This window comes from Doryrhamphus excisus, chromosome 6 (assembly GCF_030265055.1).
Source record: "Doryrhamphus excisus isolate RoL2022-K1 chromosome 6, RoL_Dexc_1.0, whole genome shotgun sequence".
NCBI classification, from domain to species: domain Eukaryota; kingdom Metazoa; phylum Chordata; class Actinopteri; order Syngnathiformes; family Syngnathidae; genus Doryrhamphus; species Doryrhamphus excisus.
In genome coordinates this window covers 3,040,070-3,062,375 of record NC_080471.1, presented here as the reverse complement: position 1 = coordinate 3,062,375, position 22,306 = coordinate 3,040,070, and the positions used below count along the sequence as shown (strand labels likewise).

The 22,306-nt window shown below is 45.0% G+C and overlaps 1 protein-coding gene across 6 annotated transcripts in view; it reads left to right on the top strand.

Moving 5' to 3' along the window:
* The window catches only part of drp2 (dystrophin related protein 2), a 225,584-nt gene that overhangs the window by 169,364 nt on the left and 33,914 nt on the right, over positions 1-22,306 (top strand). For all 6 annotated transcript variants that reach the window (XM_058076029.1, XM_058076030.1, XM_058076031.1 and 3 more), the window contains 4 exons: positions 892-966; positions 3,800-4,001; positions 8,304-8,389; positions 11,704-11,861. In XM_058076029.1, the coding sequence (XP_057932012.1) occupies positions 892-966; positions 3,800-4,001; positions 8,304-8,389; positions 11,704-11,861 (521 nt within the window). The remainder of the gene's footprint in view (positions 1-891; positions 967-3,799; positions 4,002-8,303; positions 8,390-11,703; positions 11,862-22,306) is intronic.

Genomic DNA, 22,306 nt, shown 5'->3' with positions numbered 1-22,306 from the left:
CCACACCAGTGTGGCGCAGGTGAGGCGCAGGGCAGGTATGTCTGGTATACATAAAGTATAATGTATGTCCTAAAAATCTAAATTAAGACCAAAATAAGGTTTTGAAAAGGTCATGCATGCACAATGAACCTAGAATATATGGTTTCCAAATTTGAATATTACGGAACAAAATTAACTTTTACACAATAATCACATTTTTTTACATGGCTCTGTATATATCATGAATCATATCATTATTGTACCGTATAAACATTGCAGTTTACTTTCTATACCATGCAGTGTTTTTCTCCTATACAGAGTGATTGAAAAGTAACTCCCAAATTTGAACTATGTATAATTCTTACATGAAATGAACATGAGAAGATAGTAAGTTTGATTTAAAATGTCATACTGCCAGTGTATTGCATTATTTTGAGACGTATATAAGACATCCATCCATTTTTGTTGGGCTTTCAAATGGAGGAAAAAAGAACATAGATGAAATTCCCACACATCATGTAACAAAAAAATGACAACTTAAATAATGAGTATTTTAAATAGAAAGGTTCTTTTCAATCACCCTGCATAAACATCCGTGGGAAGGAGATATTGAAGCAGCCTCTTATTCATGCCCCTCCATGATGCCACCTTTTGGCTTTTATCTGAGGGCCAAAGCTGTCACACATCCATTAAGGAGCCTCGTGCCTGTTTTTGTTTTTAATCCAGGGGCTGCATCCTGATTGCTGGCTGTCGCTTAGCCTTTCATGAACGGATTAAACAACACCGTGTGTTGTGATACCAACCTAATGTGATGAAGGCACAATGAAGGGATTGTGTGCCCAGTAAAGAATTATAAACTGGAATGATGAACGACAACCCTGGTTTCTCTAATCTTTATGATCTCTCCTTTAGCCGAAATGAACAACATCAAGTTCTCCGCATACAGAACAGCGATGAAGCTGCGGCGTGTTCAGAAGGCGCTTAGATGTAAGTTGCACTGCTTACTAAAGTGATGTATTGCTAACTTGCACCACTGCTAATCCGTAATGGCAACTCTCATCGAGAACTCCGAGCTCGACCGGGTTTTCACTCAGAATCATGGCTCCGTTTTGTGTTTATTGGAGAAATTGTTGAGGGGGAAATTAAATGCTCTGTTATGGGTTAGCTGTTAACTTCACCAGAATGAGTCAGTATTAATTAGAGTCTCTTTAGTGGCCTCATTTTGACTGAGAAAAGAGGAGGTAATCAGTTTGTTCTGCATGCTTACACCTTGAATGTGTTCTGCTTCAGGGTCAAAGCTCTCGTTAAGGGGCCTGAACATCCCACTCCTGGATATGTTTCCAAAGGTATTCAAATGGAGAGATTATCTGCTAGGAGAAGTTCTGGGAATGATGAATTCAAAAAACTGCAGTGTCATGACTTTTTTCAGAAGGAAGACATATTAACGATAATTAACAACATAATGTTGGTTGCTGTCTGTATGGATTATTGTGGTGCTTTCACACTTTTTCGTTTTGGTTCAGTTAGGAGTAGGATGGTTTGTTTGGTCAAATGTGAACGTGATCAAACGCTGGCGTGCCCCCAACAAGTGAACTGAGACCGCTTGAGAGATGCTTCACTTTAGCTCAAATGTGAATGAATAATATAATAATATAATAATACAATAATATAAATGAATAATACATGGACCAAAGATACAGACCAGTGTTACAAAATAACAAATACAGTGGTGTGAAAAAGTGTTTGTCCCCTTCCTGATTTCCTTTGACCATTTGACCTGACCGTTTGTCACACTTAAAGGGGACCTCTTATGCTTTTTCCACTTGTCTGACCTATAAATGTAGTTAGAATGGTGTATTCTCGTGTTAAACCATGCCAAAGTTTCTGAAATCCTAGGAAATACAGATGGAATAGGTGCAGATTCTGGAAGATCTAGAAAGCTTTCGGTAATTGTGTGTAGCTGCTCGATAGGAGTCCAAAACTCAATAAAAGGGTCGGAAATTTGCATAATAGGTCCCTTTTTAAATGTTTTAGGTCATCAAACGAATTTAAATCAATGACTAACGCCGCATATTGTTTTGAGAAGCCAAATTCTTGGCTTAACTGTCCCCAGCAACGAGCTGGAACTACTTTCCTCAGCACCAAGATCCGACCAGAAATTGGCTCAGGACACGAAGTGGGGAGTGAGTCGCTGTTGACGGACTTCACCACTTATGGGGGTGTCATACAACTTCATGTCAAAAATAGTGTCAATCAAAACTGAGTATTATTATTAGTATTATTTTTGTACCGTCTGTAATGTCCCAGGTAGTGAGTGCATTTCAAGATGTGCTAGTGTACATGTAGACATTATAAATATGTATATTCTGTTTTCCACTGTTGAGACACTGGTATTTAAAGTGGTGTAGAAGCTGAGCGCATATACGTCAACGTTGCTGCCATATTGGATGTGGCAAGGCTGAGGTGGAAGTGAATACAAGTAAATGTACTTACTTTCATGAAGCACCTTTCTACAAAAAAAAATGTAAGTTAATGCCTCTCGTTTATACATTCACACACATACTGATATACTTAAATAAATAGTTAGGTACCCAAAACAATGTGTTTGATATTCTCGAATGGCTAAAATAACAACTTTATATATCCCGCTCTACAGCACAAAGTTTAATCTTTCCAAAAATAACATAAATCAGGGCACAAGAAACACATATATTCTTACATAAAACAAGTCATACATGAATTATCTCCTCGCAGATGGGTGGAGTAGCCAACAAAATAACTGTGCTCATTAAAGAGTATTGTTACTCTACAACAGTTTTACTCGAGAAAAATATACTGTATATGATCTTACTCATATTGGTATGGGTTGATATCGGAATGGGAAATGGACAATATCAGCATATCGGTTAAGCTGTTTCCCTACTGATGCACATTTCCAGAATTCGTGGCACATTTGCCAGGAAAAAAAAAATGTCCAAAATGTCTCTCAGTCACTCATCATGTTGCGGTCTTGTCTGCTCTCTTATGTCACCCCTCCACTCCACTGAATCTACTATATATAGTGCATATAATTGGCTGGCTGCCTGGACAGTGTCTCTCTATCTCTCTCACTCTCACACATCGCACTTTGTGAGTGCATGAGCGAAAGAACCCATCACCCCGTTTTTAGGTATATATGTATTTCCTCTCTCTGCCTAGTTTTCCATCAGAGCCAGCAATTATACTATAGCTGCCATAAGCACACACTTTTAGATGCACTGGCCATCAAATTAGTTTAGGAGCGCCGGTACCACATTTGCGTCACATATCTTGAAGCATGCGGTTAAGTGGATGAAAAAGGCTGAAAATAAGCCTCACAGAGTGTATTTGTTTGTGAAAGCACAAAAGAAGCACCCCTATGGTGTTGCCTGTGTTATTATTTTTCCTGTGGCAGTTTTATTCATACCCATAAGTGGAAAAAAATTGTCACACAGCACCTCAATTCCCTCTACTAAGCACCATCTGTAACTTTAGGGTGTTTAGGCAAATCAGCACAAAATTTGGCACATACCCTTAGGGGAGGAAGCACATGTGCTTGACATGTGTGTAAAATTAGAAGAAAATTGATTGAAAAACATGGCCGCCACACAACAAAACATATTTGGTATTTAGCGACCATTTGTCTAATTATGATAAAACTTTGGGGACATCTCTATTACATACAGTACAGTAGCATGTCTTCCAAAGCATCTTGACCACAACCCACGGGGGGTGCCACGAATGCCGTATATGCCACACTACACTGGTGGTGTTGATGTGTGTGTGTGTTTTTGTGTCATAGTGGACTTAGTGACGCTGAACAACCTAGTAGAGGTGTTTCGGGAGCAGGAGCTCCATCAAGCGGAGCACGTAATGGACGTGGTGGAGGTCATCCACGGGCTAACAACGCTCTACGAGAGGCTGGAGGAAGAAAGGACTGTCCTGGTCAACGTTCCACTCTGCGTGGACATGTGTCTCAACTGGCTGCTCAATGTCTACGACAGGTGGGACAACGATAGAGGCATGCGGTATCACGTCACACAGTGACTTATGACTTACATGGCAATATTATTATTATTATTATTATTTTACACATGCATTTTCTTTTCATTATCACAATAAAAAGTCATTGTCTCATTACACAAACCATATATGGTGAAAAAAAAAAACGGGGAAAATTCGCAAAAGTTAAAAAAGAAGAAAAAAATACATATAAAATAAGGCAATAATGAATTAAATTAAAGTAACTCATTTATCAATATAAAAATCTATATAAAAATAAAATAGTTTTAAAAAAATCATTAAATATCTTCAAATTTATTGATAGTGTAAAGCTAAATAAAAATAAAAATGAGATACTGTCTACAGAAAATTCCCAAATAGGCCTTACGATGATCTTTTATTGGATTGTATATTAATTTTACTCAACAAATTTTTAAAGTTTATTGCCTTTAATACAACATATTGACTGTGTCATAGGCTTTGTGCACAGACGTCCTTACAGTGCCACAACACGACTAAATCTCCAGTAGCGTACTGGATCAACCTTGCCGTTTAAGACAGTAGTGGTAACCCACTTTCATGTCGACTTTCAACCCACATATTGTTGTGGTCGTTAGTGTCTGTTTCTTGCCATCTCACACAGCAGAGACAGTAACACGACCGAGGGTAAACCAATGACGGTTGTAAATTTGGTGGGTCCCTTTTCAGTACTTGTTACTAATCAGCAACTTCATTCGCTGCATAAATTCCAGTAATTGCTTTTGTTTTTCATATCAATAACAGCAGCAGTGACTCTGTGTGTGTGTTCATTTTTGCGAAGGAGGTTATACTGTACAGTATAACTGTATAGTCATATGTGTTATTCATATAAAAAGTAACTCATCTGATTTTCATGAAATTTTGTGCAGGCATAAGGACATGGAAGCATAGACGACGCAAATACAGTTTGATGCAGATTTTTATTTATGTTTAGAAAGCACTGTGAGAGGCGTTACAAAACTGTTCCTTTGTGATGTCACAGATGAGCAGGCTCTGCACTCCCCAAGCTCCTCTTTTCTGTTTACGTTGCTATGCTGGCTCATAAAAAATGGTTCTTTGGAAGTAAGAGAAACCCTAACCCTAACATTTGTTTACAATTCCTAAAGATGCCACCCTCAGTGGTTGGAGTTCCTGATTCCCTGCCAGCAAAAGAAAAGCATTTTAGTCTGTCAACGGCATTACACACTGGACTGTTTCGTGAACATGGACCAGTAAGAGCTCTTTCCAATGTTACTTGGTCGTGTCAAAGAGCGGTTGTCTGCGTAGCATTAAAGAGTGTGCATACAGGAAGCAGGTTGCTAATAGCCATTTCCAATCACAATTGTGGCTCTACCCAAGTTTTTTTCAGCACTTGTAGTCCCGCAAAGCTTAAATCTACAAAATGTACATCTTAAACTAACCTCTTTTCTTGAGAAACTTTGGACTGTCCAGTCTCTACTTCCGGATCGGGATTGGGGATCCAACACATGTTAAAAGCGGACATTTTAGAAAGATAAATCGCAGTTTATTATCAAAATCTATACCGTTTATAAACTCCTATGAAGTTGGGTTAGCCGCTAACACAACAGCGGAAGTCCTTCTAAGCAGTCGGGCGTGTGACCAACCACAGCGTAGTGGCCATGCCTGGAGGCGCTCAGTGGGTGAACTATATTAACAGACCAGGAAGCACGAAGTCCAAAGAAATACACCTGGAGTAGGTGCAGATTCTGGAAGAACTAGAAAGTTTTCTGTGCTGGTTATCTTGTGTAGTCTGCTCCATAGGACTCCAGAACTCAAACAAAGGGCCGGAAAATGACCATAATAGGTCATATAATAATAATTGTAATATTAATTATAATAGTTTTTTCACCAAGTAATGAAAAAAAGCTAAATTGTTTTACTTTTCAAAAATGTGTAGGGATAGTTTATGACATAAAGTTGGAAGACATCCCCATCAGCAGTGTCGCCCATTAACAGCGACCTACCGCCAATTGGTCTCTTAAGTCCATTTCTGGTCGCATTTCGTTGATGAACATAGTTCTGCTTCGTTGCCAGGGTAATTTAAGTATAGAGTTTGGCTTCTCAAAACAATACAAGTTTAAAAAAAGAATACTGTCACGGTTCGGCTTCATTGCTTTAAAGTTCGACCCCAGGATGCAGAGAGCAGGACCAATAGCAGGTAAATAATGTTTATTGCATGCAATAATTGCGGCAGCAGGAAAAAGCAACTCAACTAGCTGACGGACAAACAACAATGATCCAACGCACACACCTGAACTAAATAGACACAAATTAGGGACAGGTGTGGATGATTGGGACAACGAAGGAAGACAGGGCAAAAACAGGAAGTCCAATACAAAATAAGAGTGTCCCAAAAAGTAAACCAAAGCCCAGACAGGAAACTCAGACAAACTGTCACACAGGAACCCACACAGGGCGTGACAAATACATTGGCATCACAAAAATGAAACCTCACTGAACACTCCGCGTTATATTTGTCTCCCGCTGTATTCCTGCGCACTGTTCATGTGTATATGGTGAACATGTTTGCAGTAATGCCGCTCTTGTTCCGCGACAGGGCGCTGTGGCCATCTTGTATGTGTTCCACAGATGAAGAAAACAAGTGTGTTATGTTTATGAAATTTTTATTTTTTTAAAAATCTGTCAAGCCATGATTAATCTGGGTCTTGTATGTGGTAATAATAACAATAATGATAATAATGATAGTAATGATAATAATGATGATGATAATAATATAATAATAATAATGAGGACAAGCTGTAGAAAATTAATGAATAAATGAATGAATAATGACAAACATGCATAGTTAAAAGTAATTAAAAATAAATAAATTACATTTTTAAAGACAATGGTTGCAAACAAATTCCAAATCTGTTTCATAATTATGTAAATTTGAAAAAAATCTGTCAAACCAAGTTAAATTTGGACCGCATTTCTTACGACATTGTGCTTGTCAATGACACTTGACCTCCTTTTAGCTTTCAAGATAAATAAACTTGCTACTTAACTTATTTATTTCACAAATGTCTTGACAGCGCTCTCTGCGTGCTCTTGGGTTTGGTTTGTGTGTTTTATTCCACATCACTGCTTATGTGTTCATACCAGCTTGGTCTACCCAGGGCTGTAGTCCTCGTGTGCAGCAGTTTAGATGGAAGTGCTGCTGAGAAAGGAGATGACAGCCACTTGCCTCTTGAAATGTGTTTGTCTCTGGATCCATTCCAGCTTCTACTTTGAATACTTGGAAGCTCAGTATTGCTCTTCTTGACTTCTCATGTGGCTTGAATCATCTAAACTAAGTAAACCATTCACTCCCCCGAGGGGAAAAAAGAAACCTACTTTTTTTTTTTACTATCACCCTGCAAGCACCCTGCTAATTTGATATGCTTGTGTCTTCTTCAAATTGTTGCTCATTAAAATTATGAATTGTTTTCCAGGGTGCTCTGGCACGCATGCTTTTAAATCTCTGCAAAGATACATTGAAGTTACATTGAAATAAATAAGTTAAGTTGTAAGTACATTGAAGTTAAATCAACGTTTGCCTGGGTACGCTCACACTGTAGGCCCAATTCCGATGTTTTTAATTCAAATCAGATTTTTCAATGCACTTGTGGAAGTAAACATTGCGGCAGTGTGTGTGTTCCTCTGTGCGTTTGGGGCAATTTCAAGGTTGAAATCCCTGTTGTGGGCTCCCGCTACCTCTGTGCGGGGCAGCTTTGTCTCTGGCGGCCATACGGCACAACGGAAAGAATCTTTTTGGGGTCTTTTTTGTCAGACGTTTGGTCAAGCTGTGGGTGTGAGTGGCGCTTTGCGGGAAGCTGAACTGGATCAGGACCGGGTTCAGATTCAGTGTTAGCCTTTATTTGAAGTTGCAGTTTTTAGAGCCATGTTGCTCAGATTTGTCTGCAGCTCATGGTCACTGCCAACGAAGGTAGAATCCGTGGCCTTCTAACACAAATTGGCATTAGTTGGCAGTTACAGTACTGGTACCTTTGTTGCCTCACACCACAGTCACTTGTTGCTAGGCAGAAACCGTGTCAAAGGTTTATGCATCATAAGGCATAACCCCAAGAACAATTCCCTGCAGTGCATAGTGACTGTGTAATACAATTTCACACCATTGTGCTGACCTTTGCTGTACTGCTACGAACCATGTAATACATCCACACTTTTTCCTCCATCTCACTCGTCGACTCGCAGAAGCGTCACTAATGTGATGCAACGCATTGTTTATCACTGAAAACGCCTCTTTTCTTTCATTCCACTAGTGCCCGCAACGGCAAGATGCGTGTGCTGAGCTTCAAGATGGGTCTGGTGAGCTTGTGCAACATTGACGTCCAGGAGAAATACAAATGTACGTAAGTGCAAACACCCACGGATTGCACCACTTTACTATTTCTCTCCAGTGGGGGAAATGGCTCTGATGACATAATGGGAGAAACTATTTCCCCACACCTTAAAGCAGGGGTGCTCATTAAGTCGATCGTGATCTACCAGTTGATCGCAGAGGTGGTACTGGTCGATCGCTGGTCGATCGCGGCGTGACATTAAAAAAATATCATCCCAGCATCAATGCCGTCACTTGATTGATATACAGGGCAGCCATTCAGATGACAAGTGAATGTTCGGGTGACCAATCAAATCAAACAACGTCTCTAAGTGCAGCAGAACTTACGATGTCAGCCTATCATCCATCCCCGTTACTTGATTGACATACAGGACAACCAGTCAGATGACAACTGAATTTTGACCTTTAGGTCACCTCTCATGCGTAAACAGCGATGCAAAGTGCTAAGCTAGTCGGCGAATTGCGTCAGATTTTAAGCCCTCGCTAAAGTTTATGGTCACTAAAATGAGTGAAGGAGCTGGACCAAGTAAAAAGGCAAAAACTGGACCAAGTAAAAAGGCAAAAAACATATCACTTCCATACGGATATGGAATATTATACGGATATTATGATACGGATCATTTTGACTCGGTCATTTTAAAAGTAGCTCGCATGCTGAAAAAGTGTGAGCACCCCTGACCTAAAGAGTTTGCTTGCCACCAGTCCGTTCATGTCTTTGGTTAAATGGTAAATTATGCTGCTGTTTTTATTGTATTGCATTGTATTATTTAATTCAGTGTATTTATTTTGTTATTTTAGTTTTTTGACACACCCCCGACTTCTGATCAGCATGAACCGCTATGTTTATTACTTGTGCCCTGGCATCAGCACTAGTGCTTTAGTGCACTAGTGCACGGTGCTTTATTCCTCCCATTTTTGAGGGCCTTGCCAAAGCATGAAACTCAACAAAATTTGTTTGCGAGCTCATCAGGCCTGGCCTCCTCTCTGAATCACCACCTTAGCTTGATAGAGGGGTTTGAGTGCCCCAGTGATCCTAGGAGCTATGTTGTCTGGGGCTGTGACCTTCAGCTTTACTGGAACAGTTGCCATCTATGTGTGAAGCTTCTGGGATGAGACTCAGCACCTCCAAATCTGAGGCCATGGTTCTCAGTTGGAAAAGGGTGGAGTGCTCCCTCTGGGTTGGAAATGAGGTCCTGCCCCAGGTGGAGGAGTTCAAGTATCTCGGGGTCTTGTTCACAAGTGAGGGATGGTGGGAGCGCGAGGTCGATAGGCGGATCGGCACAGCGTCTGCAGTAATGTGGTCGCTGTACTAGACTGTGTTCCCACTGCGTTCCCATCCCCACCCCAAATTCAATAAGGAGCCTCTCCTTGAGCCAGTTTCATCGATCATTACAGAATTTGGTGGACATGACAGGATGCACAGAAATGTCTCAAGAACCCATATTCTCATACAAACAGGAAGTCGTTTTGGTCTGCAGTGGCACTTCGGGGCAACAACCACGTGTTGTGTACACATGGGTCCTGGTAACTTTGACCAAGTGAACCCAACTGATCATCAATAGATACGAGACAGAAGCATTTTAGGCTCCTCACCATTAAGTCATCATTTTAGTTCATGTTATCAAAGTTCCTTCAAAACTGATATGATGATTAAGGGTTGGGGTCTGACATTTTGTCCGCTGGTGCCACCAACTGGTGGAAATGTATAATTGTTGTAACTACCTTCTACATCAGGGATGGGCAAACATTTTGACTCGCGGGCCACATTGCTTCAACAAAATTGACGGCAGTCCCGACTATATATTCATTCATTCATTCATTTTCTACTGCGGGGGGGTTGCTGGAGCCTATCCCAGCTGTCTTCGGGCGAGAAGCAGGGTACACCCTGGGCTGGTGGCTTCCAATCACAGGGCACATATAGACAAACAACCATTCACACTCACATTCATACCTATGGACAATTTGGAGTGGCCAATTAACCTAGCATGTTTTTGGAATGTGGGAGGAAACCGGAGTACCCGGAGAAAACCCACGCATGCACGGGGAGAACATGCAAACTCCACACAGAGATGGCCGAGGGTGGGATTGAACTCGGGTCTCCTAGCTGTGAGGTCTGCGCGCTAACCACTCGACCGTCGTGCAGCCCCCGACTATATATTTTACACATATAATTCTAACAGTCCACCTGGAATGATTGTATCTGTAAAAGTGTCATGCAATCTGCTATATGCTTGTGTCCCTTTTTTCAGGAGCACTTTGTAAACAGTAGACCACATCAAATAACAACATTGATAAAACAGCTACTTAAACCATCAAAAGGTTGGCTCAAGCCATGTTGCCGGGGTGTATGTTAAGTAACGGGTACACCGTATACTTTACGGATGTGGCCCCCGGGCCGTAGTTTGTCCATCCCTGTTCTACCTGGTCCAATCATCCTGAAATGTTTCAAAGTGGGCTCGGGCATTGAAAAGGACATGACCAGATGATCACGTTGGCACCAGTGTTGCCCCCTCCTGGTGAAAGTTACAATTGTGATAACTCCCTTCCACATTTGCAGATTGTTACACAATATTTTATGGTGGATTCGGTCATTGTCCATTTCATTACTGTGTGTATACATCAGCTCAGATGGCGCCCCCACTGGCTAAATATATGCATGTCAAAATTCTGCTTGAAACACCCGGCTTTCTTTTGAATTCAGGAGACTGGCGGCCAACCCGGCGTCCTCATGCCTGCCGACTCACATGAATATTTACAGCGTTGTGAAGGTGTATAATATCCTGGTCTCTTAGTAATTCAAATGGCAATTATGGAATTGTTTGTGGGGAAATGTCCAAGTCCAGTATTGTGTATATCACTGTTTAAATTCTAAATATTACATATTATAAATTAAAAATTAAATAAAGAGAGACAGGCCGAATTTGGCACGCCCAAATTCATGACCTGGGAGACACAGAGAAACATTTACAAAGATTATTCACATTTGGAAGCACCATCCCCATCAGCCAAGCGAGGGCGACCACTCCTCAGTTTAAAACATCCCCTGAGGTGCGTCAGCCACTCTGTGGCCTTCATTGTTGGTCATCACTGTGACTGATGTGTCACTAAGAAATATTATACATTCAATGTTTAACATCCGGACCACCTTAAAAACAGATGGCACATTTGAACTCATGTTTGGCTCATTTGCTCTTACGAAGTGGTCTCTCAGTTTTTGAAGCGTATTGTTTGGGTAGGGTTGATGCTTATGTCAGAATGACATATGTGAGAATGTTGCAGGATGATGTCGTCTTCCTCTATGTATGTTCTGGTGGTGGCAGACTTATTCCGTCAAGTGTCTGGCACGGGAGGTTTGACGGACCAGCGTCACCTCAGCCTGCTGCTCCATGAGGCCATCCAAATCCCCCGCCAGTTGGGTGAAGTTGCCGCTTTCGGTGGCAGCAACGTCGAGCCCAGCGTCCGCAGCTGCTTCCGTATGGTGAGATTATGTATGGAATACAGTGGAACTTGAGTTTTTGTCGTTCATCTATTCCAAAACTGAAATGTACCAATGAATTCATCAATTAATCCAATCCAGTCCTTTCAAAACTTAACTTGAAAGACTTTTCGAGCTGTACTTCAGCACCAGGTACATCATTACACACACAAGCCCGACTTACATTCTGTTCTGTAAAACAGAACCTGTAAGCTGTGTTAAATAAGGACCTTCACCTTACAATCGTTTGCTATTGATTCCACAGTCTTTTCAATCTTATCCAAGTTCCGGCACTTTCTTTGGCAGTTGTAGTAAAACACACAGAACACTCAGAGATAGCCAATCATTTGAATGCTTCATCAGCGCAGGGTGCACAGTGGGAGAAAGAACAGGAAGAGAAACAAAGTAGTTCATCGTTCAGTGTAAATTCTATTAAGAAATAAACCTCACACACTTAATAAAGATGGGAAAGGATTCTATGGCTGTCTATGTCTAGACCAGGGGTGGGCAAACTTTTTGACTCATGGGCCGCATTGAGTTAACAAAATTGTGCGGGGGGGCAGAACATATATTTAACACACATGATTTTACGCTTATAATTTTAATAATTTTAATAGTTTTAATAATGTTAATAATTTTAATAATTTTAATAATTTTAATAATTTTAATAATTTTAATAATTTTAATAATTTTAAATAATTTTAAGAATTTTAAGAATTTTTACGCTTATAATTTTACATCTTGATTTATTTGTCTAATTTTAATTGTCATACTATCAGCTATATGTTTTCATTTCTCCTTTTTTCAGGAGCACTTTAAACATCAGATACATCAAACTACGATTTTTTTTTTTTTACTGAATAAGACATCCGACTTGAAAGTCATGTTGCCAGCTGGTATGTTAAAAGTTGAAATACTAAAAAGCAATTGGCGGGCCGGATTCAAACGTTTGGTGGGCCGCATGTGGCCCCCGGGCCGTAGTTTGCCCACCCCTGGTCTAGACTGTCTGTCTATAGTGTCCCATCTCCAAAAGACACTCTCTGGGCTATTCACCAGTGCGAGGATGCTTTGTTTGGGCGCTGTACGATAACTGAGACAGTATATGAATACCAAGTCATATTTAAGGCAATCATTTCTGTCAAAAAGTGAATCCTACAAAAACCGAGGCGTATGAAACCAAGGTTCCACTGTGTATATGAGTGAAAAAATGTGTTTTATGCAATGTTGTGGATACTTTGAATGCACCCTCTCGGGAAGACATACATTTTTCATGAGATTGCTTTTAATGCATATACATTTACTGGTGGGTAATGCATTACTAGGCATACAATATGAATGATCATGCATGATATTGATATTATGAAGTGAGTGACATAATTTTCAATACTATTTTCTTTTCTTTCTCTTAAACTTCAGTTTGACACAGGTTTGTGGCACCTTCACCTAGTGACATTCTCTTTGGGACAGGGCTTAATTTTATAGCTTTAAAAAGTACCAGCTGAGGAATTTATGAATGGTCTTATAATACTTATAATACCCTGATACTCAAAGAACATCCTAATTATGGTCGGCCTATTCTGCTCCATGCTTGTCCTATCAGCTACGGCTGATTAAAATCAATCCCTTTTGCCATTTGCTCCATGTCAGGGCATTTAATTGGAGATTAAATATCACCATAATGTAGACCACGTTATGAACTGGAACAGCTTTTGCTTATCTTTGGAAATGCCGAGGAAAGCTTTGTGCAGATGGATACAATAGTTGCCAATCATACTGAATGTTCACATATATTGCATGTATTGTTAGTTACAAAGTTAATAAATCAATAGGCTGCGAGGGAATAAAGGTTGAGCAGTAAATAGCTCAAAAACGGTGGTTTAAGAAAAACACCTTGAGGAACTCCTTTTCAAAGTTGTAGCACTAGTAAGTATATGAAAGGAAATAACATAGAAAGCCATAACTTTGATGCAATAAACTGAGCATAGTCACTTTCAGTGACTTTAAGGGAACTCCAGAAATTACTTGTCAACAGACATGCTCATAAAAAATATATTTATTATATATATATTTATTTATTTGTGCAATTGCTACCTCACCTGAAGGTTTAGTAACGCAACATGATTTCTTTCTCTCTTCTGTTTGTTCATATTCATGAAGTCAGACAGAACTTGAAATAATGAGGTTCTGGTTAGAACAAGTGGAATATAAAATGAGATGATAAATGTTACTGTATTTTCCACACTATAAGGCACCTTTTTCTCAGAAAAATAATCCGGTTTATAATCCGGTGCGCCTTACTTGTGCACTGACTTCCTAAACCAGTAAAAAAGCCCTCGGCTTGACTGATTGTCAGACCATTACCCGCTGACTGTGATGTAATCCATACGCTGGCAGCGATAAGGCAATCAGAGAACAACACGTAATACGTACAATTCCGATACAGAAGATGATGACTTTGATGGATTTGTGGGAGATTTATTATTTTTTTCAATACAGTGAATGTATTGTTTAATAGTAGACTAAAGTTTAACTAAACTCATATTTTGTTTCTGTTGCCTTTGAAGACCATATGTTTTTAGCATGTACAGTGCGCCTTATGTATGGGGTAAGGACAGAAATAGACCATAATCCGGTGCGCTTTATGGTGTGGAAAATACGGTACACTGTAAACAATTGCTGTTAATTTACGGCCAATTTACAACAGTAATGTACTGTATTAACGGAATACGTTTTTTTTACTGTAATTTGCAATGCATTGTGGGTTGTTGAACATGAAGCAACAGCGCACGGGCTGTCAACAGTATGCTACTGTTATAAATTACAGGACTTAGGTTCCTTGAACCTAAGTAAAACTAAAGTAACAGCAGAAAGGACACGCACCAGCAAATACAAATAGACGGTGTGGACATTGAAAGGGTGAAGGAAAATACATTTCTGGGGATCACAATAGATTCACTCCTGAATCACCACCTTATCGTGGTGGAGGGGTTTGAGTGCCCGAGTGATCCGAGGAGCTATGTTGTCTGGGGCTATATGCCCCTGGTAGGGTCTCCCAAGGCAAACAGGTCCGAGGTGACGGGACAGACCAAGAGTGATTCAGAAGATTCAGAAGACCCATATGAATTATAACAAGAAGAGGAACCGTACCTCGCCCGGATGTGGGATACCGGGGCCTCACCCTGGAGCCAGGCCCGGGGGAGGGGCTCGCAGGCAAGCGCCTGGTGGTCGGGCCTTCACCCATGGAGCCCGGCCGGGCCCAGCCCGAAGAAGCCACATGGGATCTCCCCCCCGTAGACCCACCACCTACGGGGGCAAGCATAAGGGTCCGGTGCATTGTGTGTTGGGTGGCAGTCAAGGGCGGGTGCGTAGGCGACCTGGTCTTCGGCGGCCAAATCTGGTTCTTGGGACATGGAATGTCACTTCGCTGGTGGGGAAGGAACCTGAACTTGTGCGAGAGGTTGAGATATTCCGACTAGACATAGTCGGACTCACCTCGACCCACAGTTTGGGTTCCGGAACCAAACTCCTCGAGAGGGGCTGGACCTTGTTCTACTCTGGAGTTGCTGCAGGGGAGAGGCGTCGAGCTGGTGTGGGCTTATTAATAGCCCCCCGGCTTGGTGCCTCTGTGTTGGAGTCAGCCCCGGTGAACGAGAGGGTCATTTCCCTACGCCTTCGGGCTGGGGAAAGGGTCCTGACTGTCATTTGTGCGTACGCGCCAAATGGCAGTTCGGAGTACCCGGCCTTCTTGGAGTCCATCAGGGGGGTGCTGGAGAGCACCCCAGCTGGTGACTCCGTCGTTCTACTGGGAGACTTCAACGCCCATGCGGGCAATGACAGTGTGACCTGGAGGGGCGTGATTGGGAGGAACGGCCTCCCTGATCTGAACCCGTGCGGTGTGATGTTATTGGACTTCTGTGCGAACCACAGTTTGTCCATAACTAACACCATGTTCGAACATAGGGATGTCCATAAGTGCACTTGGCACCAGGACACCCTAGGCCGCAGGTCTATGATCGACTTTGTAGTCGTATCATCAGACCTGCCTGATAGCCTTAGATATAGCCTATACGGGGAGTTTGCATGTTCTCCCCGGTTTCCTCCCACATTCCAAAAACATGCTAGGTTAATTAGCCACTCCAAATTGTCCATAGGTATGAATTTGAGTGTGAATGGTTGTTTGTCTATATGTGCCCTGTGATTGGCTGGCCACCAGTCCAGGGTGTACCCCGCCTCTCGCCGACAGCTGTATATATTTTTTTGCATTTCGTGGTTCCAACTAAATCTGTTGTATTCCACCCACCATCATTAACTTGTCCTGTCTATTTAGACCCAGTCATTCTCTCCATCGCTTGGAGGGGTCTTACTGGCTCCTCCGGGCCTGCCACCCTGGCCGACCCCCAGAAGGGTCCTGTCAGCCCACCTCCGGTACCCCCACCACCCCTCCCTCTTTGACTTCGAACTTTCTTGGACGTCTGGAATCCGTCCTTGAGGGGGGGTGTACTGTCACGCCCTGTGTAGGGTCCCACTTGACAGTTTCCCACGTTGCCTCGTTGCCAACCCACGTTCCACGTTGCCTCCAGAGCAACCTCAAGCGGCCAGCCCACCTCCGCTGCCTGTCAATCGGCTCATCAAGCCAGTCCCCACACCACGTCTTTAGCCCAAACAGGTGGTTTCGGCGGTGGTTTTGGCCGGGATGGGGGGGGGGGGGGGTGGCGCTGTCTGCTGGGAGAGTGAGGAGGCACAAGCCCACTCCACCTGCATGACAAGGAGCAGGGCTTGCTGGAACAGATGGAGAAACTCTGGCACGGATGCAGCCTGCTTCCCTTCCGCCGCGTCAGGCCCAGATGCCGCCTGCTTCCCTTCCGCCGCATCAGGCCTGGACGCCGCCTGCTTCCCTTCCGCCACATCAGGCCCGGATGCCGCCTGCTTCCCTTCCGCCGCATCAGGCCCAGACGCCGCCTGCTTCCCTTCCGCCGCATCAGGCCCGGATGCCGCCTGCTTCCCTTCCGCCGTATCAGGCCCGGACGCCGCCTGCTTCCCTTCCGCCGCATCAGGCCCGGACGCCGCCTGCTTCCCTTCCACCGCATCAGGCCCGGACGCCGCCTGCCCGGACGCCTGTCCTGGTGTCTCCCACACGACAGTGGCCCTCTCCTTGACTCCCTGCCGGAGCCCAGGTTCTGCACCCAGGGCGCCCCCGTGAGGATGCCTATTACCTCAGCCGACCCAGTCATTCTCTCCATCGCTTGGAGGGGTCTTACTGGCTCCTCCGGGCCTGCCACCCTGGCCGACCCCCAGAAGGGTCCTGTCAGCTCACCTCCGGTACCCCCACCACCCCTCCCTCTTTGACTTCGAACTTTCTTGGACGTCTGGAATCCGTCCTTGAGGGGGGGTGTACTGTCAAGCCCTGTGTAGGGTCCCACTTGACAGTTTGTCTATGTTCCCTCTCTGGGCTTTAGTTTCCATTTTTGATGCTCTTGTTTTGTATTTGACTTCCTGTTTTGCCTTGTCTGCCTTGGTTGTGCTTATCACCCACACCGTCATTAATTTGTCCTGTCTATTTAGTTCAGGTGTGAGCTTCTCCTGATGTGGGATCATTATCATTTGTCCGTCTGCTTCCTGAGTTGCTTTATCCTGCTGCTGCAATTATTGCGAGAAATAAATATTTGTTACCTGCATTTGGTCCTGTTCTCTGCATCCTGGGGTCGAACCGTAAAGCTCTCAAGCCCGACCGTGACATATACAGTACATATACATTTGTACAATAAAAGTATTGCATCAGTTGTTCCCAAACTTTTAACAGTCACGTACCATTTCAGACATTTGACCTGAAACCATGTACTCCTGCACACTTAAAAACTCATGTTAATTAACGGCTGTATGGTGGACGTGTGGTTGGCATGCAGGCCACACAGCTAGGAGACCCAAGTTCGAGTTCACCCTCGGGCACCTCTGTGTGGAGTTTGCATGTTCTCCCCGTTTTCTCCGGGTGCTCCGGTTTCCTCCCACATTCCAAAAACATGCTAGGTTAATTAGCCACTCCAAATTGTCCATAGGTATGAATTTGAGTGTGAATGGTTGTTTGTCTATATGTGCCCTGTGATTGGCTGGCCACCAGTCCAGGGTGTACCCCGCCTCTCGCCGACAGCTGTATATATTTTTTTGCATTTCGTGGTTCCAACTAAATCTGTTGTATTCCACCCATCGCCCGCCTCCAGACACCCCGAATCTCCTGTGGACTTCTGGTTTGTGCTGCTAGCTCTGAACAGCATAAGAGTTGATAATAAACGGCGATGTATCTTTTTAAAATGTCGACTTTTAACATATAGCCTTATGTGTTGGATTCTGAATGCCGTTGACAGACTCAAATGCTTTTCTTTTGCTGGTAGGGAATCAGGAACTCCAACCATTTGTGCTTGATGGTGGAGTCTTTAGGAATTGTAAACAAATGTGGCTTTCCCGTACGAGCTATTGCTCGAAACGTAAAGGGAGGGCGGGGGAAGCAGAGCTTGGGGGCATGCAGAGAGCCTATCTGGCGTACAGCCACGCCCATATAAGGAAGTCCACTCCTCTCTGACATCACAAAGTGGCGGTTTTACCACGCCTTTTGAAATGGAGCGTTTCGAGCCATCCCAAACTTCTTTCAGGGCTCACTTCCAAATGTGTCAACCTCATTATCTGAAACTTTGGCATGGTTTAACACGGGAATACAACATTGTAACTACATTTATAGGTCAGAAAAGTGGAAAAAATACATGATCAGTCTCCTTTAACAAATAATGGTAAAGCAGTTTGTTTAGCATCGGTGTCTGTTACAAGTTGAACATTTTGTAACATCGTCTTATTGTTATATGAGTAACAAGTGGTTGATTTTGTAAATATCACGTACTTTGGGCTGTATGTGCATGTGTGGGTGTGTTTACTGTGATTTATGTCAGGTCTAGGGCGCGTGGCGCGGCGGTTTGATCCCCAGATGCAGGACACAGCAGGCTCAGGTAAGGTTTTACAGTCTTTTAATTGTCCAGTGAGTGAGACACAAGTAACTAAGCGAGGGAGCACAAAGAGGGGGCTCCGTGACTTAGTGCCAGCAGGCACAACACAAATTACCTCACGAAACAATAAGTAGTCCGAAAGGCACGCGGGCTACCGGACGGGTAGGAGGGTGCGTGGCAGAGGCGAAAGCAGTGCTGAAGGGGTACAGGAGCACGGTAACAGCTCGGAGCTGGTCTGTCACGTCCACCAAGGAATAATCCAGCACCCTCCTGCAGCAGCTCAGTGCCTAAAGAAGGAGGCTGGAAATTAGGACGAATTGGCAACAGCCACACCCGTCAGGTAGCTCCGCCCAACTCAAGGGACGTCCGCATCTGCAAATGCACAAGGAGAGCAGTAAGGGTACAAATGACACCAAAACCCAGACGTACCCCCAAACAGCAACACGAGGTATAAGCACATGTCACAGCGCAGCGTGACAGTATCCCCCCCTCCCAATTCAACGAGTGGTCCTAGGCGGACAACCTGGCTTGTCTGGGAACTTGCGGTAAAAATCAGATAAGAGGGTGGGGTCGAGGATTAGTGACCAGGAGACCCATGAGCGGTCCTCGGGACCGTTACCCTCCCAGTCCACGAGGTACTGCACACCCCTGCCCCGTCTCCTGGCATCCAAGATAGACCTGGCTGTAAAGGCAGGGTGTCCATCCACCAGGCAAGGAGGGGGAGGAGGCACTGGCGGTGGATTGAGATCGCTTAGGGTAACCGGCTTCAGGCGGGACACATGGAACACCGGGTAGGTCTTGAGAGATGGGGGAAGCTTAAGTCTGGCGGAAGCAGGGTTGACCATACGGACCACCTTGTATGGTCCCACGAACCTGGGGGCCAACTTCTTCGACTCCACGGCCAGGGGCAGGTCCCGAGAAGACAGCCAGACACTCTGCCCAGGCTGATAGTTGGGTGCAGGCCTCCGATGGCGATCCGCCAGTCTTTGATTGCGTTTGGCGGTCCGGGATAGCGCCGCCCGTGTGTCCCGCCACACCCGATGGACCCGGCGGAGCAACGAAGCCACCGAAGAAACTGACGAGCTGCGGAGGGGAACAAAGTGAGCCAACTTAGAGAACCTATCCACAATGGTGAGAACAACGGTGAAACCCCTCGAAGCGGGCAGACCAGTCACAAAGTCCAAGGCAATGTGTGACCAAGGGCGAGAGGGGATGGGAAGCGGCTGGAGCAGGCCTGCCGGTGGCTGGTTGGAAGACTTGTTTCTGGCACAGATGGGGCAGGCAGCAGCAACGAAGCTCTTTGTGTCGGCATGGAGGGAGGGCCACCAAAAGCGCTGGGACAGGAGGAAGGCAGTGCGTCTGGCTCCGGGGTGACAGGCAATCTTAGAGCAGTGGCCCCAGGTCAGGACCTCCGACCGCAGGGACCGTGGGACGAACAGTCGGTCTGGGGGACAGCCCGCTGGCTTCAGCCACTCTCCTCTTAATCTCCCACTGGAGTCCGCCCACGATGCAGGACTGGGGAAGGATGGCCTCGGGTGCTGGGTCTTCAACTTGCGGTGCAAACATGCGGGAGAGAGCATCCGGTTTGCCATTTAGGGAACCTGGGCGATAAGTCAGAGTAAAGTTGAAGCGGGTGAGGAAGAGAGCCCACCGGGCCTGGCGGGGGTTGAGGCGCTGGGCAGAGCGTATGTACGACAGGTTTCTGTGATCGGTGTAGATAACAAATGGGTGTGTAGCGCCCTCCAACCAGTGCCTCCACTCCTGCAGGGTGAGGACCACCGGCAACAGCTCCCAATTGCCAACATCATAGTTGCGTTCAGCGGGCGATATACGCCTGGAGAAAAAGGTGCAGGGGTGCAGCCTCTGGTCCGAGCTGGAGCGCTGGGAGAGCATGGCCCCTATGCCAGTATCGGACGCATCCACCTCAACGAAAAATGGTAGAGAAGGATTAGGGTGAATCAGAACAGGTGCAGAGGTGAAAAAGGACTTAAGGCGCCGAAAGGCCGAATCGGCCCCCGGTGACCAAGAACGAAACCTTGGCAGATGTCAGCTTGTTCAGAGGGTCGGCGACTTTACTAAAGTCAGGAATAAAGCACCGGTAAAAGTTGGCGAAACCCAGAAACCTCTGTAACAGCTTCCTAGATGTGGGAGTGGGCCAGTCAACCACAGCCTGGATCTTGGCAGGGTCGGGTTCAGTTGCCCCTTCTCCACGATAAACCCCAGAAAGGGCACCGACAGTGAATGAAAAGTGCACTTTTGAGGCTTGACGAACAGACGGTTTTCCAAGAGCCTCTGGAGGACAAGGTGAACGTGCTGCAGGTGTTGTTTGGTGGATGAGGAGTAAATAAGGATGTCATCAAGATACACAAAAACTAAGCGGCCAATCGTGTCGCGTAGGACATCGTTGATGAGGCATTGGTAGACTGCTGGAGCATTAGTAAGACCAAAAGGCATAACGCAGTATTCGAAATGTCCTAATGGCGTGTTAAAGGCAGTCTTCCATTCATCCCCTTTCCGAATACGGATGGGGTGGTAGGCACTACGTAGGTCCAACTTAGGAAAAATGGTGGCAGTGTGAAGTGGAGTGAAGGCGGAATCAAGGAGAGGAAGAGGGTACTTATTCTTTACTGTGATGGCATTGAGTGACCTAAAGTCTATACACAGGCACAAGGAACCGTCCTTCTTTTGGACTCAAAAGAACCCCGCTGCCAAGGGGGAGGAGGAGGGCCGGATATGCCCTGCAGCGAGGGAAGTGGAGATGTACTCCTCGAGAGCCTTCTGTTCAAGTTTGGAAATGTTATATAGTCGAGAGGAAGGAAGCGGCGCCCCGGGCAATAAATCTATGGCACAATCGTAGGGGCGGTGGGGGGGGAAGAGACAGCGTGATCTTTACAAAAGACTTCCCTAAAGGGGTGATATTCCTCCGGAACCAGAGAGAGGTCGGGCGAGACAGGAGAAGGGTTCGAAGGACAGACTGGACGAGAGGCGGAGCGGAAACAGTTAGCATGGCAAAAAGAACTCCAGTTGACTATTTTAAAAGTGGACCAATCAATATAAGGGCTGTGACGTTGCAGCCAAGGGAGACCCAGAAATACAGGAGCGGAGCGTGAGGGGATAACAAAAAAACAGATGGACTCCCGGTGGTTGCCAGACAGCAGGAGAGAGACCTGGCGTGTCTGGTGCGTGATGCTAGCTAAGTGACGTGCATCCAAAGAACGCACATTTTTGCATCTCTCAACACACACAGTAGGGATGTTAAGTTCGTTTACCAAGCCACTGTCTATAAAGTTCTCGTCAGCGCCCGAGTCGACCAGGGCGGAAATAGCAAGGCGCCCCTCTCCTCCCCATGACAACGTACCTTCCACTTGCAGGCGGCCCACGGAAGCAATGGAAGGGGGGGGGGGGATCGTCCGTACACCGATGAGCTCTTGGTGGGAGACGAACGTCGGGCGACTGGCC